The sequence below is a fragment of the Ictidomys tridecemlineatus genome, chromosome 2 (genome assembly GCF_052094955.1).
Source record: "Ictidomys tridecemlineatus isolate mIctTri1 chromosome 2, mIctTri1.hap1, whole genome shotgun sequence".
NCBI classification, from domain to species: Eukaryota; Metazoa; Chordata; class Mammalia; order Rodentia; family Sciuridae; genus Ictidomys; species Ictidomys tridecemlineatus.
The window spans coordinates 184,809,150-184,828,939 of record NC_135478.1 but is presented as its reverse complement, the minus strand read 5'-3'; the positions used below and the strand labels follow the sequence as shown (position 1 = coordinate 184,828,939).

At 37.6% G+C, this 19,790-nt stretch overlaps 1 protein-coding gene and 1 long non-coding RNA gene across 2 annotated transcripts; one reads left to right on the top strand and one right to left on the bottom strand.

The window, feature by feature from the left end:
• Positions 1–5,320: 5,320 nt before the first annotated feature.
• Positions 5,321–6,592, bottom strand: LOC144375426 (uncharacterized). Its single transcript, XR_013435262.1, has 3 exons — positions 6,460–6,592; positions 5,767–5,936; positions 5,321–5,450 (listed from the first exon to the last, which is right to left on the bottom strand). It is a non-coding gene; the product is annotated as an uncharacterized LOC144375426 (long non-coding RNA).
• On the top strand, positions 5,347–18,298 carry Wnt16 (Wnt family member 16). Its single transcript, XM_005333950.4, has 4 exons — positions 5,347–5,474; positions 5,667–5,923; positions 7,789–8,075; positions 14,664–18,298. The coding sequence occupies exons 1-4, from the start codon at positions 5,380–5,382 to the stop codon at positions 15,126–15,128; spliced, it is 1,104 nt and encodes a 367-aa protein (XP_005334007.2). The 5' UTR covers positions 5,347–5,379; the 3' UTR covers positions 15,129–18,298.
• The last annotated feature ends 1,492 nt before the right edge of the window (positions 18,299–19,790 follow it).

Here is a 19,790-nt window from a genome sequence, read left to right as displayed (position 1 = left end):
TATACATAGTCAATTTGAAATGATGCTTCAGTTGAAGTTTTGATTATTCTATGTTAGCAAAAACCTCCAAGAGCAATTTAGTTTTTTCACTGTAGGTGACCAGTAATATTTTTCATTGTAGGTGGCCCAGTAGTATTTTAGAGTAAATGCTACTCTAAAAAATGTGAACATCAGATTTTTGCAGTAGTTTTCTTGATAACTTTTTAAAAACCAATAATAACTCGTCACTTGGTAAAGTTACCTTATTTTGAAAAACTCAGAAAAATGTGTCTAAAGGAATATTGAAAAAAACAACACTCTGTGTGTTTCGGCTTTTGTGTGTTGCTCACCAGTATCCTCTAAATAACAGTGCTCACTCTTGTTTGTTAAACATTGTTGTCACTTTTGTTCCTTTATTCCAAGAAGAGTGTATAATGCCTATAAATGCAGCTAGTGATGTGCCCCCTTTTACCCTAGATTTTGGATTTTTTCTTCAACTTAATTTTTTTTTTTTTTTAAGTAAAGTGGCAGAGAGATACTGCTCTCGGGATAAGCCACTTTGTGTCAGTGCTTTATGAAGTTTTTTCAACCTTAAAATCTAAGACAAGTAAATAAAAAACTTTCAGCTTTTATAGCTTTGGGAACTTCTATAGCTGTTGTATCCACTGCTCCCCCAAGCCTGTCATTCTTCTGGGCTTTTGGGGCTACTAAAGAACTGCATGGAATCCAGAATGTTGTTCTCCACCTCACTCTCCCCTGAGAGCCGGTGATCACAAGCCTGTGCTCTGTTTCATACTTGCAGCATCCAGGTGGAATTTAAAATAGAATGGATGGAGACCCAGTTATGTAAAAAGTCACCTCTGGTCTTCTGTTCTATCATGGGAGTTAAGACCAGCTGGGGTGCTGCTGGTATCAGTTTCCAGCACATAAGTCTCTGTGATCTGCAGCAGAAATTCTTACAACAGGGCCCTTAGAAGTCTTGTCCTCTGATGGGTTGCCAGAGGCACAGTCCAAGGCATATCTGCCCAGGAAGACTTTTTGCTGAGTTTCCCAGGGGCTGAGAGAAAACTCCCAGAAGAAACAGGCTCCCTGGCTCCTACAACTAGTAATCTACAACCATCTTTGGTAGGAGCTGGGATTTATTGCCAGCCAGCTACTTATCTGGTTCAGTTACCTCAGCTGGTCAGAGATGACCACAGTCACAGATTCATAGTCTCTCCAGAGAGCTTCTTTGTGTGAAATGAATATGCTTGAAATCTGGCTCTTCCTTTCTTAAATCCTCTTTCCAGAGGATAACTCAAAACACCTTCCTCCTGCTAGGAAAATAAGTTTAAGAATATTTCCTCCTTGTGGGATCAAGAAATTAGAGATGCTTCAGTAATCCATATAAACCTGGAGTTACATGGTGCTATTCTTAATAGCATTAATCAAATTTTGGGTAGCTGAATTCAGATCATGAGATGACATAAAATTAACTCCCTTCTTGAACAACTAATGGCAAAGTCTTTAAATTTTTTTTTGAATATAGATTGGCATCTCAAACTTAGAAAGCTTGCCTAGCATAGTCAAATATCAGATCACATTCTATTATTCAGTTAAAATTGTTCTTCCTCCAAATTATAAAACCAAAAACATTAAATAGGAAATGAAGCTCCTACTTGTGGCTAAAGAAATAAGCAATTTGAAATCTGGAGATTTGTGTATGTTTATATTTAACCTACCTTTTACTTTACTGCTCCAGTCTAAATAGCATAATGCTCACTGCTGAGATGAACTACTTTGCTTAAATAGATATAAATTAGATTATGGAAGAGCTCCTCACTTTCATATTCCAGGATAAATAAAATATCTGTCATGTCTTTTGTTTTCTATCATATGATCTGATAAGATTATAACATTATAATTTGGCCCTTTAAAAATAGTTCTGCAATTAAAATAACTCACTTGCATTGAAATCCCAAAGCAAACATGGAGCTGAAGACACAGATGGGGGGCCAAAACCCTGAAGCCTGTGCTCCCCTGGGGACACACCCATCTCTCAGGCAGACAAGCCCAACAGTGGCTAGGGTTTTGTCCTCCTGGAATCCCCTGGCAATGCATTTTTCCCTCTGCCCCTGCACTTGGAACCATATGTAACCACACATACCACCTTCTCCACCCGAGTCCTATGAGTACTCTAAAGAGATTCATAACTGAAAGAGAGTTTTGATAATTCTACAGATGAGAAAACCAAGACATGAAGTAGAAATAAGTTACCCAAGATAATCCATCACTTGTTGACCAGAGCTGCAGTCACCCAACCCACCCCTGTGCTCTTTCCATGGCTCCTCTCAGCCTACAAAACCCACAGACAGTAGAGACAAGGAAAATGGAAAGGCATTCATGCAGACTGCTACCTACCCTCAAGGACCCACTTCATAGAGAACTCCTCAGGGTACTTACTTATTATGGATTTTGTTTATCTTCAGAAAAACAAAACTCTTTCAACAGAGATAACTATGGACTATGATGTAAGGAACTATGGAACACAATGAGAAGTTTGGATCCTAAATTATTAATTGTGGCTTTGAATTAGGTTATGTAGCAGTATGTTATGGTGGAGAGAACAGGGCCTCTGAAATACGATTTTTGATTCTACTACTTTCTAACTGAGTGAGCTTGGTCAAACTTCTTAATCTTCTCAAATTGCATTCCTCATCTATAAAATCAGCATCAATTGTTGGGGGCAAGGTTGGAACATTGGAGAAGGAAGGAGAAGGATAGAGAGGTAAGTGGTGGGGAGAAAATAAGTGCAAGAGAGAATCTGAGAGGATGGCAGGCTCTCAGTCATGAGAATTTACAGTGTCTGGCCCCAAGTGAGAACTCAAATGTCCGTTCATTGAACAAAACCCTACTTATTCAGCTAGGTCAAGTCCTAGGAATTTGTTTCCTTTGCTTTAGAAGTATGAACACAATGACCCCTAAGGCCCTAGACCATACAAAAGAGAGTACAGGACCACTAAGGCCCTGAAAATGTGCCTTGGATTTGAAAATATTTGATCCAGTGGGCTTAGATTCTAAGAAAAGTATACTTTGCTCCTCCAAAGGCTTTATCGAGATGGATGGACAGGGCTGGGCCCCTAGAATAACAAGGAAGAAAACATGCAAGTGGCTATTCCTCTGGCCAAGACTGGATTAAATAATCTATATGTGTTATACTTCCAACATTTATTGCATTGTATTGTAACCCATTATGGAAAATTCTTTTTGCAGTGCTGAGGATTGAACTCAGGGCCCCATGACTGCTAGTCAAGTGCTTTACCACTGAGCTACGTCCTCACCCTCTCATTATGTATTTTTGAATGGAAAAAAATAAATAAACAACCTCTTTAAAACATTTAAAAGTACTGGCCCTGAAATCACAGAATGGAATTGATGTTCTTTACACCATTCCTGAAATGCAGAAATGGCACCCCCTCCAATTATCTTTGTAAGGAAGAAACTTCTCTAGTTCCAGTATTTAGGCCACTTAGGTATCTACTCAAGATGTTCCTCATCATGCTAATTCACTCAATATATTGTACTTAAACCAGGATGTCAGGTATTGGGTCCAATGACATGGTCTCTTTTGAGGAAGCTCACAGAATAAAGAGAGCTGGAAGGAGGTTCTGATTTTCAGAGAAGCCACTAGTCATTAGCCAAAATATTTCTGGATCAGTAGCTATAACCTATCATCAACTTGACTCTCAAAAAATTACAATGTGGCTTTAGGACCTGGTACATGCTGTATACTCAATAAATGTTTGTTGGATAAAGGAGTGAATGGGACAGAATGGAAATTTCAATGGCTCTTGTTGCTCTACCCTATTGGATACTGAGAACAAGCAGCAAACATTATCAAAGCCTTTAATGTGAGTCTCCTTTGGGGTATCCACTGAGCTGATATGTCCACCTTGAGTATTTGATAGCCTTTCAGAAATGTCTGGGGAGCAAGTGATACATCTCAGAAGCATTTCTTGTGTCTGAGTAAGTGATACAGAGCTTTCTGGCACCACAGCTAAGCATATTCCTCTGGTCTTCAGAGTTGTCCCACAGACTTTTCTTTCTACAAAACACTGGGTTAACTAACCATCCAAAACTACCAGCTGCCAAAACATTCAGCTGCCTGTACCTTTGGCCCCAAAGAGTATCCTGCTAACTTCTATATTCTTCATTTCTGATAATCTCAAATTATTTTGTTTAAGATTTCTCTAAATGACTGGCTCATATTCCCGAGAGAAGGAATCTTGCCTTATAAATTCCCACAGGACTGGAACATAGTAGGTTTTTGCTGTTGTTGTTTTGGGTGTGTAGCCCAGTCCAAGGTTTTCACAAGAGCCAATGTGAGTCTGAAGAGAAGGATAAGAACATGCCCTTATCTGTTCTAGAGTTCTCCAGACAACTATCACTTACTTCTCTTCCCTTCATTTTCACTTGGGACAGATAGTGCAGGAAACAAGACAAATAGAAAAAAAAGAAAACACAGTACAATTTAAATGTGGTAGAATAGAATCCTCCCTTTCGTTAAAAATAAAAGTATACATAAATGGCGGAAGAGCATAAACCAGATGGTATCTTACCCATCCACTAAAGTCCCATGGCATTTAAGACCTGAAATAGGGGATTGGACCGTCAATTTGTTTGGTACCAACTCTGACTTAAAAAGACTGTTCTTCTGGGAATTGAAGGAAAAGCAAGGAAAGAAAAAGAGGCAGAGAGATTTTCCAGCCACTCAATCCAGAGGGTAATCCAGAAGCCCTTAGGTGGGTGGAAGGCAAAACGTCTCCCATCAAACCCACAATATATCCTGGGTTGCCAAGACAAAAGAGCCCTGTCAAGTCTTTGGGTTGAATCAATCCCGAAGCGATTTGGAAGCTGGAACCAGAGGAAAGGTTATGACACCCCCTAGTCTGGACAGACTCTCCGGGAGCCGCGGGTCCAGAGCGCCCCCCGCCGAACCCGCAGTCAGCCAATAGGATCCTGAGGTTTCAGGATGATGAGATGCGGGACCGCTACTGGGCCAATCAGGAGCCAGGCGCGGTCAGGGGGAGGGGATGAGAAGAGAAGCCGGGGGCGATGGAGACGCAGAGACATCAACATAAGTTTCACACCTTGGAATGTGAGGGACTTTCTCGCATCTCCAGCACATCTCCAACTCTGAGCAGGAGGGCCCCAAAGAACTTCTTCCACCTTCTCATACTGCAAGGGGCCTTGGGGCTTGTGAGATCCCTATCATTGTTGGCTGCCTTTTTATGCTCTCTGCAAGGAGGAAGAGGACGACGAACAACGTGGTGCTGAGGAACTGACCTCCGGCCCTTCGAATCTCTGGAGAAGTGGGGCAGAAGAGGAGTGGTCGGGGCTGGGGGACTCCATGCGGGGGCCATGGACAGAGCGACACTCCTGGCGCTGCCCCGCCTGTGCGCACTGTGGGCAGTTCTGTTTGCGCTGTTCCCCTGCGGAGTCCAAGGAAACTGGATGTGAGTATGGGGGCAGCAGAGGTACCCGGGTTATGTGGTTAAAAAAGGTGCCCACCCCCTAGAACATTCAACTGAGGCCAGGAGAGGAGGGGCGGAGACCCTAGAGCGGGTGACCTAATTTTTGGGAAAACATCTGGGATTGGGGAGGAGGGCAGGGGAGCGGCTTACGCTAGGGGCGGCCGTGTCTTACAGGTGGTTGGGCATCGCCTCCTTTGGGGTTCCGGAGAAGCTGGGCTGCGCCAACTTGCCACTGAACAGCCGCCAGAAGGAGCTGTGCAAGAGGAAACCCTACCTGCTGCCCAGCATCCGCGAGGGCGCCCGGCTGGGCATTCAGGAGTGCAGGAGCCAGTTCAAACACGAGAGATGGAACTGCATGGTCGCCACCGCCAATGCAGCCGCCGCTGCCCCGCTCGGCACCAGCCCCCTCTTTGGCTACGAATTGACCAGCGGTGAGTCCAGGACCTTTGGGAATGGCAGGGAACACAAGGCGACAACTCTTCTGTCATTTACTTCAAATAAAGCAAATAATGTTAGAGTGGTCTCGTGGCTCTCTAAATCTTGAAAAAAGGCTTTTAGTGCAGGGAACCGGGAGCGACAGAGGCCAGACTCCGGGTGCAGGTGCGGTACTGGAGGAGGGGGGACTTCCCAGGTACAGAGCCCGGGCGCTAGGGGCAGTGGCTTTTCCTCCTTCCCGCGGCGCTACGCTCGAGTTGCAGAAAAACTCTTGACTCTCCTACCCCGCCGACCCCCTCGGACCCCGAAGCGCCCCCCTACTTGAGTGACCAGCTGGAGAAACATGATGTCGGCAGCGGGGAATGCTGCAGCCGCATCTGCTTTGATTTAACCGGCTCCGCAGCTCACCGAGCCCTGGACAAGTGGCTAACCCAAGCGAAGCCCCACGTTTGTTGACTCCTCCGAGCACCGGGTGGACCGCAGGAGGGGGATTTTAAAGGGCCTGTCCCCGACCACCCGAAGCGCGGCTAACCTGAGCACCACTACTTTAGCTGTCTCCCCTGTTTTCCTTTCCTTCTCGCTCTCCCTTCCTCAGCGCACTCCCGCGACAGGGGAAGCTGCAATAAAGTTAAGTTCTCTTTCCACGTGCGTAGGGTCTTGGTAAGGATAAAGGTGCAGGGAGCCAGGACTGTTCCTGGAATATTAATAGATTCAAAGAATTTTAGGATTGGGTCGCTGAAAGATGCATTGTCGTTTTTCGGGTTCATTTCCCTTCTCTCCCCACCTTTGACCCTTTCCCGCAGGGTCCACACACACTCTGCTGCCAAAGCAACGCTTTTCTGCCTTAAAGTTTTAGCTCGCGCACCCTTCCGAGGGAGCCCAGATCCCCGTAGGTGGGAGTTGGGGGAGAGAAGAAGAAGAAAGAAAAGGAAAAAGAAAAACAAAAAGTGTTTTTCACAGTTGCTGAAATGCAGAAGCTTTAGCTGTTGAAAAGGTTTCTTGGACAACGGGCGTGAAACTGTTTCTATTCCAATCTAAACATCTGGAAGGGAAAAAAAAAATGTCGCCCTGCTGAGTCCCTTCTAGTTCACCTTATTAATGTTTTAATAGAACTTCAATTTTCAAAGATTTTAGTTCAAACTCTACTTCAGGAGTGCTAAATACAACTATTTCATTATAGGATACTTTTTTGGTAAGATTTTTTTTTTTTTTTTTGCTAGTGACATTTCAATTATCTTACTTTTCATTACCTTTATAACTGTAACAGTTGTACTATGTAAAATGTTAACTCTTTTTTTATTACTATCAGGGATTTTTTAAAGTCTAGTTTTTAGTATGAAAGTAAACTGTAACATTTATCTATTAATCATCTTGATCTTGGCTTAATTTTAATTTGCATTCTGAAGAATATTATTTACTCAAACAAAAATCATATTACATTTTTTCAGCATGTGTTTTGTGAATGCAGCATATTTTAAATTTAAAAATATGTTTTCCTTTCCTTCTCTGATTTCCTGTGAGTATTTTAGATTCATAGAATCCATGCAAAGGAATTTAAATTTGACCTGTGTTATTGAGCTGTTATTGGACACTAAGCTTAAATATGATTTTAAGGTATGAAGATAATGTGTGGCATTACAATGTATGAAAGTCCCCTCAAGTGGGATACTGAAAATTAATGTTGCTGTTTTAAAGGCTGAAACAATGTAAATATTCCTTTCTAAATCCGTACACAGTAAGCATCCTTTATAAGCTATTGAAAAATTACTTGCCTGGTAAGAGGATGAGTGGGAGCCTTTGTTTCGAACATAAACAAAAAGTGACATGGCTTTCTAATTAGGCAATTTATGTTTTATTCTAGGCACTAAGGAGACAGCATTTATTTATGCTGTGATGGCGGCAGGCCTGGTGCACTCTGTGACCAGGTCATGCAGTGCAGGCAACATGACAGAATGTTCCTGTGATACCACCCTGCAGAATGGTGGCTCAGCAAGTGAAGGCTGGCACTGGGGAGGCTGTTCTGATGATGTTCAGTATGGCATGTGGTTCAGCAGAAAGTTCCTGGACTTTCCCATCAGAAACACCACTGGAAAAGAAAGCAAAGTACTGCTAACAATGAACCTACATAACAGTGAAGCTGGGAGGCAGGTATGTATAAGAAAATGAAATACAAATCCAATGTTTTTATGTAAATAACACTAGGATTACACTTCTGGATGAATCCATCTAAATGATTTAAACACTGAGCACTGACAGCACACAAACACACACATTTAAATATACACATATATATATATATATATCCACAGGCACTCATATTCCTTAATGAGTGTGTACTGACCACATTGATTCTATTAGGTTCTACATCTAATGTGAGTTGAATCTTGTAATACAATGTATTAGTATATATTGCACCCTGAAACATTAATTATGAAATAACCATTGTACATGTACGTGTTGTATTACTGGCGCCACCCCCTTAGGAAGTTAATGGCAAAGCCAGAATAAGACTTATGGTATCTGCCTTTCTAATGGTACTGAATCAAATATTATTTATCCATATTTGAATTTTGAGTATGTGTCTGTAAATCCACTATTTTTCTGTCCTGTGGTTCTGAAACATGCTGTCAGTAGTGTTCTTAATTTCTTGAATAAACATTCTTGGGAAGTAAACATCTACTATTATATTTTTTGCAAAGCAAGGTTTTATTTTTTAAATAAAATGGATATTTCATTTTAAAGATATTCAGGTTTATTTTTTAAAAATCATAAAATTCAGATAAGTATTAGGAAGTTATAGTTATATTAAATGTTTGGCTATTTTAAAATATAGCTATATTCAAAGTAGATTGACAGTAGGGAAATTTGAAGAACAATCACCTAATTAACTTCTTTTATAATTTCTTATTTTTTACTTTGTTTTCTTAAAATGTATGTGTTGCTTAATTTAACTTAGGTATAATTATATTATCGAATATTGATTCAATAAAGTTTGAGTTCTACAACATAGTTGAATTAGTTGGCAATTCATAGTGACTTTTCTGGTTGTAACTTTTTTATGAGTATGTATTTTCTACATCATAATAAACTTTTTAAGACAGGACTATCCACACATCTTGTATATTATTGTAAATAAGCAATAACCTATAAAGGTCCCAGAGTAGCCATTGCAATCTACCACATTCTCCTGAAGTAAATTAAAGAAAGTTGCAGTATCTCTTAGGAATATTTAAAATATATGTTGCATTTGTTTTACATTTTTGGCAAGTAAATACTGGGACTCATTCAAAATGGTTGTGAGTTCTAGCCAATTTAGTTAACTGCCTTGGTTTAAAATACAAAAAATGCAAACAGTAAATTTAAACATTCAAATTTAAAATTTCAAACAATTTTAATATTAATTTCAAAATAGCAAAGTAATAAATAAAGAAATCAGTAGTTATATAAACTTTCCATATTTTTGTTTAAAAAATTAAAAATTATTTTACCTCACTTAAATAACTCTTGTCTAATATGTAGTTATGTAATATTCTTTCCCTTAAAATTTTTAAAAAATGTTGCTTCAATTTAAATATTATCCAATGAAGAAATATTTATAATTTCTAACATAGTAATATAAAAGATGGTAAATGTAAATAACATACGTTCTTTTAAACTCTAGAGTTAAACTAAAGAAAGCTATCAAGTTATATAAAATAGACATGTATTATAAAACAAGAAAACAATTAAATGAAAGTTTATTATCAACATAAAACTTATATCTTCTTTAGCCTTTCTTTAAATAATCTGGTAGTGATTTAAAAATTTTAACTGGAAAACCAAAATGTAGGAGCTCATGTTATGATTAGTTTTCTCAAATAAAGCAGTCTCTGAATTTATGAAAAGCCCTAAATCATTTTAAAATGCATTTTTACAAGTAACATTATGCAACTATTTAGTTTTATTTTATCTCAACTATTTAGTTTTATTTTAAAATTAGATAGCAATAGTTTCCTCTGTAACTGTTAGTATTAAACTTTTATTTCCTTTCTGATTTTATTTTTTAAAAAAGAGCTATTCAACTTGGACTTTAATCCACTACTTGTTAGCAAAAATCAATTTTCTCATAGTACATAGATTTTCTGCTATTATTCTATCTAGGGAGAAAATAATTCAGCCTATGTGCACATATACTTTTTGTACAAATTTCGGAGTTTTCCCTATGGAAACTTTTTTTTTCACGTTATTCTAAATGGAATCTTAAAAATATTACAAAATATTTACCTGGTTATTTTGAAAGTGCTACACTAATGTTTTTGTTGGTCTTCCCTCATGAGGTATTATAATTCAAAACATTTTGTATTTTTCTTTCCATTGGTAGCCAAAAAAAGAAAAAAAAAATCCCCCAAAGAAAAACAAAACAAAAAACTCTCCAAGGAACAGGTTTCCAGGGTATTAGCTAACATGTAAGAGCAATCGACTCAATTTTCAATACTGGCAATTAGGATTTTAATCTACTAGGCATATTCGTCTGAGTGAAGTTCAAGGTCTGCATTCAATTGAGTTGATTTTTTTAGTCTCAAAATCCCAAACTTGAAATGTAGGAAAGCGTTCAGAGAAATGTGGGTACTGGCGCTTAGTAGTGCTATGAGCAGGATAGATGATTTTCTAACCGCTGACCTTAAATACTCTGATTCCCACTTGGTTTCTGACACCATTCCTAAAGTTATAACTCCAAGAATAATGTTGCCGAATAGTGATTGGCTAGCAGAATGATGTGATGTCTTCCAGGGGCAGAACTTCTGGGAATAATGTGACTTAGAATATTTATGGGTATTTCTTTTGGTGTGCTTAAAATATTTCCATTCTTACCATGTCCACCTCATAAACTTTTAAGTTTCTCTACCCCATAATTTGTTTTATGATGAGTAACTCAACAAAGTGGGAAGGGCCAGCCCCAAATTTTCATTGACCTGTTTCAGGAATATTTATAAGTAGTTGAACAACACGTAAGCGTTTTGCTTTTCAGCAGGTTCAAATATATTTTTGAACCAAAAGAGGCAAAATGGATCAAAGGAGTAGGAATCCTACACCCACCCATCCAATCTCATGTCGCAGTTTTCATAAAAAACTTAAACAGATCATTTGATGATTGACGAAATGAAATGTTAACTCACAAAATGTTCCACAACAATTTTCTGGCCATTCCTATAAAGTTTGAATAATGTACTATACTGGAAAACAATCTTCATCTGCTGCATTACCTCTGAGTCCAAATCGTGGGACCAATCAGTCCTTAAACCACTTCTTAAACTGTTTCTATTTTTACCTTAAGTACCAATGATACATCTTTCCTATTTCACTTAATTAGAAATTGATCAAACCAAAACTGACATGAGGAATACAGTATATTAAATGCCACCCTCCTAATTGCTCTCCCATGGTCTAAAAATGTTCCACCAAAATGTGCACATCTGTTTGCAATAGTTAACAAAACATTCCTCTGTTAATATCGTTATAAACCTTAACAATTCAACTAGAGTAGAGAAAGGAATTTTCTCATAACCACACACAACTCATTCGGTTGCTATTCTCTTACTTTTCCCGTTACCAGAAAATGATGGAGCTATCACTGTAACTCAGAATGACTATTTAACGTTAATAAGGAACCTGGAAGGAAAAGATCTAGAATATACTTTTTAAAAAATTTTTGCAGTGTTCATACAATCTCCTTAAATATACTTGCTTTATCCACTTTAATTTTTCTCTGTTCTACTAAAATTATCTTGCTGTGTATAAAGATCTTATATCACAAATCATCAACTTATAAGTATTTGTGCTGTTTCTTTTTCTATAAAATTGGAATTTTAACAAAATACCTATTCACTAAATGCCTACTAGGTACAAAGCATTTCTCCCTATAAAAACTAAATGAAGTAAAACTATCTGTGAAAATGTGCTATGAGAAATGCTAAATTCTGTAGAGCTAAACTTGTGTGTGTTTATCTGCCCCCAAACTCTGAATTTAATAAAATTCTGAGTGTGATTATATGGGTTTATTTTAATTCACATTTGGACAAGGTCTACCCTTGAAGTATTTTAAGGGTATAGTCATTCAAATTGCATGTCAAGTTATTGGAATTCTTTTCTTTGAAGTTCACTTATATACACAGATTCTAAGAAAAATATGTCATATAGATGATAAAAATATGATTTCTTATTGTTAGAACCACTTACAATTCAAAAGTAATGGAATAAAACTAAAAAAAAATGTTACTGTCAAATTATAAACTTCAGGTATTTAAAAGGGTTGGTTTTCTGGAGTAGGAAAATTCTCCCAAAACTCAGATAGAAATTCAGAGGTTGAGAAAATTGAATTTGAAAATCTCTTTTTATTCTTCAAACCTGGGAAGTGCCGTGTCATTTTTGTGGACTAATCTTGTTGTGGACAGGGCTAGAGTGAAAGAATTGGTGGATAGTCCAGCTGACTGAAGGTGTCCTAGTACCCCTGGCCCTGGGGCAGTCAGTTTTTTTGTTTATGAAGGTGATTTTTATTACATCCTCTGGTTCGGGTTACCAACCGAGGATGGATTAAAACTGCCTGAGTGAGCGGAACTAATTAGTCAATAAGTATTTGATGAGCATCTACTCTGTCCTCCATGATTTGCTGATCGGCAACTACTTCCATGATGTCTGAACCAGTTAATAATAGGACAAGTCAGCTCCTCCAGTCATGATCCATAGGAAAAGCCAGCTTTAAATCACTAAGTGAGGACTATAAGGAATGTTGATCAGGCTTAAGCACATAATCATACTTTCTTAGGTTTTTGCCTTTCTTGGATAATTTGTTATTACCTAAGACTGACTGACCTCATTTTCTCAAACCCTTCAGGCACTTAAAATCTGGACAAAGACAGACAGATCACATTAATCTGATCATTTCTTTGCCTAGTGGTGTCTTAATGAATTGAGGGTTTTGTGAATATCAAATGCCATAAATTAAACCAAGTAAGCCTGTGTGCCATATTTCATATATTTCTCTTACATCAGTGGAGGGCATATTTTGCCTTAGGTTATTAAGAGATAGATACATTAATTAGTTTTTCAGTTTCATGAATTCAAAAGGTGTACATGTGCCATATTTTATAAAGAACAGAGTTTAAATATTATTCTGTTGATTATTTTTAAACACGACTAAGAAGTAACAAACATTGTACAAATCAATATCATATGCTTTCATTGAAAGCTGAAAATTAATCTTAGTTGTTTGGAATATTCTGCATCACTAGATAGTACAGAAAACTTTCCTAATGTGTTAGAAAATGTAATTCCATAAATATGTCAATATTGGGTTTAATACAAACTAGCAAAGTATACCCTTGTCATTTTATAGTTTTGATAAGAACTGCAAGCAGAATTTAAACTGTGCTCGTTTTTTTCCCTTTCTTTGGTGAAATTACATACATAATTTCCAAGTAATTGAATGGCTGGATCCATTTTTCATTTTGCCCAGCATGTTGACAGAATGTCAACTCTACAGCTAGTGCTGACGATTTATTAATCTGCTCTGCCATCATCTGGGGATTGAAGGAAGCTATGCTGGCGAGCCTGGTATATAAGAGTTTAGAGTCCTAAATTTCTAAAATCTTTTATTGTTTTTGCATTATTAGGTCCATTGAAGCTTTTTATCTTAACTCTTACTGTAACTTGTTCTTCAGAAAAAGGAGACATTTAGAACTTAATATGCACCCGACTCATGGGTTATTACAAATTTATATGTCATCTCATTTAATTCCTCTCCATAACGTGGAATTTCTGCATAAACTCCCCACTTAGAAATGAAAAATTACAAAAACATTATCCTTTTTCTGTTTTTGCTGTTAGGATAGTGCTACTGATCCACTAGGAATAGGACATATGTTTTGGATTAATTTTCCAGAAAAGAGGAAGTGTTTGCTGGAAGCATCCATACTCTATAGCTCATTCTCTTTTTGACCAACTTAACTTGATTAGTCAAGGTTTCTCATGTGTCCTGTGACCAGGGGATTCTCCCTATTCCTTCCCCACCCTACCCTACATTAACATATCTAACTTTTATAGTGGTCAAACCTAAGACTTTCAACTGGAACAATAGATGTCATCACTGGCTGCAGTTAGCATCATTTGAGCAGCTTGTGCCAACCAATTAAGTCATAATCTCAAGGGTTTGAGCAAGGTTTATTTGTACAGTCCCCATTAATGTACTGTGCAAGTTGAGGGCATCTGCTTTATCGGTGCTTCTCAAACTTAAATGTGCATAAGAATCATATGGGGTCTTATTAAATTGGAGCTTTTGATTCTGTAGTTCTGGAGTAAGGCTTGAATTTCTCATGTGGCATGCTGGGGCTGCTGGTCATGAATCACACTGTGAATAGCAATGTATTCACTGGTACCAAGAACATGCAGGCAATTCATGAGCATCCTCCCACAAATTTGAGTAAGGGATTAGTAATAAAAATAATTTTCCTTTGGTATCTCCGATAATCTCTGACAACAATAGTCTGGCCTACAACTACTTTAAATGCAACTTGGATTTGCTCTGCAAGATTGAGATATTTGGACAAAACTAAAAACATTTGAACCCTAAACAATCGTTAAATATCCTTTAGTTTCAAAGCTGTCATTTTTTTTGTTTAATAGGAGGAAACAGACCCAGAAAGTTAAGTAATTCAGTTAGCTGTGTTTCTGACATTTAAACACAATTACTGTTGGTTTCAGGCGGTCGCCAAGTTGATGTCAGTCGACTGCCGCTGCCATGGAGTCTCTGGTTCCTGTGCTGTGAAAACATGCTGGAAAACCATGTCTTCTTTTGAAAAGATTGGCCATTGGTTAAAGGATAAATATGAAAACAGTATCCAGGTATCAGACAAAATAAAGAGGAAAATGCGCAGGAGAGAAAAAGATCAGAGGAAAATACCAATCCGTAAGGATGACCTGCTCTATGTTAATAAGTCTCCCAACTACTGCGTGGAAGATAAAAAGCTGGGAATCCCAGGGACACAAGGCAGAGAATGCAACCGTACATCAGAGGGTGCAGATGGCTGCAACCTCCTGTGCTGTGGCCGAGGCTACAACACCCATGTGGTCAGGCACGTGGAGAGATGTGAGTGTAAATTCATCTGGTGCTGTTATGTCCGCTGCAGAAGGTGTGAGAGCATGACTGACGTCCACACTTGTAAGTAACTGCTCTCTCCAGCCGCCTGCAAGACTCAGCAACAAACAATGGGGTTGCAGCCAAAGGGTACCTCTCCTGGTACAGTGCTGGCCAAGGTGACTCCTGCACTCCCAGATCCTTGAGCCCCTCTGAGATTTCCTTTACCTGACTGACATCCAATTACACATTGATCATGGATTTCTTGGGATTTTGAAGTTGAGAAGGTTTGCATTCATCTGTGAGTGGTTTGGAGGATGTATATTGACATACAAGGAAGATAAATCTGTTTCCTCAGCAAGAAAGAACCCTCACACTGGAGACCTGGTCCATACTCAGGAAAAGATCCTCAACCATGGAACTCATTATGGAAATCAGTAATGGTGGGTGAACAGCAGTCTTTTTTTTTTTTTTTTTTTTTTTTTACAGACATCTCTATGGCAACCAGGAGTGGTAAACATGAATCTCATTTATTCTCAGTATTTTAATTGAAGAAATGTTTCTAAGTGTTTGTGCATAGACAGACGTTGAAAAGTTAAACTGAGTGGTTGGTGCCTACTGACCCTTTCATGTACTTCAAAAGAAGGGCAATAGAAAAAAAATCTTCTAAGTAACACAATATCCCTAAAAAGTGTTCCTTGGAAACATTTAGTGAAAAAGAGTCAAACTGTAAAAAAGTAAAATGTATTAATTGGATTTTAAGTGCCTTTTAACCAGGAGAATTTGTTTAGAAAAACCTCTATATGGTATACGACAATCTTTGATCTTGAGAGTCATAATTTTATTATAGACCAGTTTCCTCTGTTAACAACTCGCCACAGAGATCCTGGGAGAGGGAGAATCTGAAAACAGGTAGGAATACAGCATAGTAAAAATATAAAGGGCTCTCATATATTACAATAAAAAGCACCCTTTAAATGTGTAAAGTCAGTATTTTGTATAGTATTTTGCTAACAGAGTTTTATATTTTGTAAATATGGTATTTAAGTTATATGACATATTAAAATGTAAGACATTTATTGCCAAAGCCTAAGAGCTGAGGCAATAAGATTAACCCAGAATTAAGATTAGCCTCTGTTTCTTTTCATACTATTATTTCTGATTATTTTTAACATTGAAAAAGAAGGTAATTGAGCAATTAGTTATATGGATGTGTATTTCTTGCCAAAATGACAGTTTTATACGTTATAGATTAAAATATGTTGCAAAATATTGGGAATTGTGTTATTTCAGTAGTCAGATTAATGGAATTCTCTTTTCACATTAGTTATGTTTAACTTGTAAGGTTATTATAATAAATTATATAGCAAGTCTTAATCGATAAAAGAATCTAAGTCAGAGTAATGATCAATTTGCAGATTTGATATCCTGGATATTTATTATATTGTATGTAATGCTGCATTTCCATTTGAATTTTTGAGTGGTCTTTCTTGATTTAATATCCATGCATGTATTTTCATTATATTTTACAAAGTTCCTGGTGAAAATTACAGGGATGTATTTAAAGTTGTATTTTAATATAAATGCTTATGGTTTTATGCATTGTTAAATATTTCAGTATTATATAGAAAAAAGTTTTCTAAGTTCAGAATGGATAAAGAAAGAATATTCTCTTCCCTTTGAATAAGATAAAGAAATGTTTCCCTGACCCAGAGTTTTCATTCTATTTCCTTTTAATTTCATTTACCAAGGCAGAGCAATTATTTATGAAAAAGAGAACACTCATGGAAAATGTCTGAGTTCTAGTATTAAAATCAAGACTGAACATGTACCAGGCATGGTGGTACATGCTTACAATCCCAGCAACTTGAGAGGCTGAGGCAGGGGGATTGTGAATTCAAGCCAGTCTCAGTCAGCAACTTAGTGAAGCTCTGAGAAACTTAAGGAGACCCTGTCTCAAAACAAAAAAATAAAATGGGCTGTAGATATGGCTCAGTGGTTAAGCACATCTGGGTTCATCCCGGTACCCTCCCACCACCCCCCCACCAAAAGAAGAGGAAGACTATAATGTTTAATAACTACCAATTCTTCTTTTAACTAGAAAACTTTTCATAATATGAATACCTGATTACCCAGCCATTACTCTAAAAACCTGATGCTAACTCAGGCTCTCCTCTATGTGCTAAGCAAGAACAGCTGCATCTTTGGGTTCTTCTTTTCCTTCTCATCCTTGGCACTTCCATGAAGTCATCCTCGAGTTTCTCTTCTCTTACTGGCTGACAGCCTGGTGTTGGCCCACTTCCTTCCCACTCCCAGTTGGTGGTTACAGCACCACTGTGCCCTTAGGAACACCATTCTGAGGGCAAAGGTTCTTATCTTGTCTAGGCTATTTTGCTTGCCTTAGTTATGACTCTATTTTGAGTAACAGAAAACAACCCAGACTGGTTTAAATATTAAAGGAAAACTTCAGATTTTTAACAGGTTTAGGTGAAGCTTGATCCATAAACTCACACTGAGGCTCAGGTCTCTCCATCACTGAGGCTGACTTCAGATGCCACAATGTGTGGTAACCACCAAGCCCTCCCCTCCCACCCATAGCAGCTCCAGGTTCTCTGCTTTTCTTAGCAACAGGGATGCTCACATTTTCCCAATACTTGTTCTAAGGAGAGAGGTCTCATTCTAAGGAAAGGCAGAGGTTCTTTTCTAAAAGTAATCTCACTTGGAAGAGAACAGAAATTTTTCTTTCCTAGAAGCCCCAGCAAAGGTCGAACGTTGTTGGCCCTTATTGGTTAAATGTGCCCATCTGAGAGCCAATCATAATGACCACTGGGGGGATGGAGGTAGGCAATAGGTACATGGATCTGTCTGATGGCCCTTGCCTGGAAGTAGCAGTGGGTTTCATGCAAACTAAAATGACATAGCTTGAAAACAGAAGGGGTGAATTCATAGAGGAAAACCAAGGTGTTATGCACTAGTAAAGGGTGCCTGCATGCTGGCCAGCAAGTCATTACATGTCCCAATTCTAGTGATGTGTTCACAGGACAGCTTCTTTCATCACAGAATTCACATCCAGACAAAGCAAGTCCAAAACTCTGTGGGTTATGTATGTAGGTACAAAGTGCCTTGATTTATTTAAAAGCCCTGTATAGTGTTAAAAGGGGGAGAGGAGTGTTCTAGTGTTATTTTTTTTTTCAGTTTAATAGTTCAATGTTTTTAGAAACGATGGTTCATCTTAAAATAAAATCAAGAATATCATGTTTAATGGCCTTATTTGTAACCTCTGGATAAGGAAATTGACTAATAAAAACATTTCTGATTTGCAGTACCTTTACACAACATTAACACATTAAATCTTTTTAATATAAACTGCATTATTTCCTTATCCCAAATTGGATGATAGCTATCTTATATTTTAAGGAGCTATGATAGTCATACAAAGAATAACAAGGACATTTTTATTATAAATGTTTAGATACTATGACCTTATGATTTTGCATCTTTGGAAACATGTGATAGTCACAGTAAATATTTTCAAAGCACTTTAATTTCCTGAAGTACTATCAGAAAAAAAAAAAGAGATATTGTCTTTGATTTTACTTAGTTTAAAATGTGGAAGCAGAAAAGCTCATCAAAATATTGACTTAGAGGCCCTTTGGGAGTGCTGATAACTTTTTTTGCATCAGCTTCCACAGGTCGCCAAACACCAAGAAATTAAACCAACCACTTGGAGCCAGTTAGTTGTCTAGAACATTATGATCCACTTGGCTGAATAGATGGAAGAAAAAATTCAAATCCCATCTCCAGGAACCATGATAGTCCCTTAGGTGAACCCTTCCTTAGCACAGTGAGCTAAGATGCCTGGATTCTTTTCTATTTCAGTTTTACCATAGATAAGAGTGATGTCACACTCTTCTTGGAGGAGGAGGATGGCATGTGGCATAGCACGAAAGGAGACTTGGTGGTATACCAGGGAGGGACTCATTTCCTTTGAAAGAGAATATTAACAAACACTTCACACTCCCTGTAAACTGAGTATTGGTCTAATTATACATATACACATATAAATGTATGTGTATAATATATATTTATTATACACATGTATGTACATATATACATTATATACATTTATATATAATTAAATATATATATGTATATTATATATATTTAATTCTCACAACAGCCACATAAAGTATGTACCATTCTGTGGCCCTCATTTAAACTATACCTGCAAAAGGCCAAGTAACCAGCCTTTCACAGAATAACTAGCTTTGGCATCCATGCCCTAGCCAATACTAAGTTATTATTGTACTAAAATATCAAAATTGTCAGTAAACTATAATTACATTACAGTTTGGGTATTTGTGAATATAATGACAATTCTAGTATTTTTTTTTATAGTTTGGTTATGTAAACTTGGTTGAGGGTGTGAAGTGATTGGAAAACTGAGAATGGAGGTAGGCTGTGAAATTATAATTAAAATCCACTGTTTCTTGATGTCTAAACTCAAGAGTCATTTGAGCAGATTTGTACTGTAGATCCCAATGGGGCTAACAGTTGAATTATCCAAGAATCTAACAATTGTTCCAAAAATAAATGACTCCGGGTAAAGATCACACTAACTAGGTTTGACATAAAATAAATACTTACATCCTTTTTATTGTTGTGCTTATAGTCAGTTGTTACATAAGTGTTATTTTTAATAGATGGATGAAATTTACTATTTGTAGTGGTTTATATTCACATCCAAAGAAAAA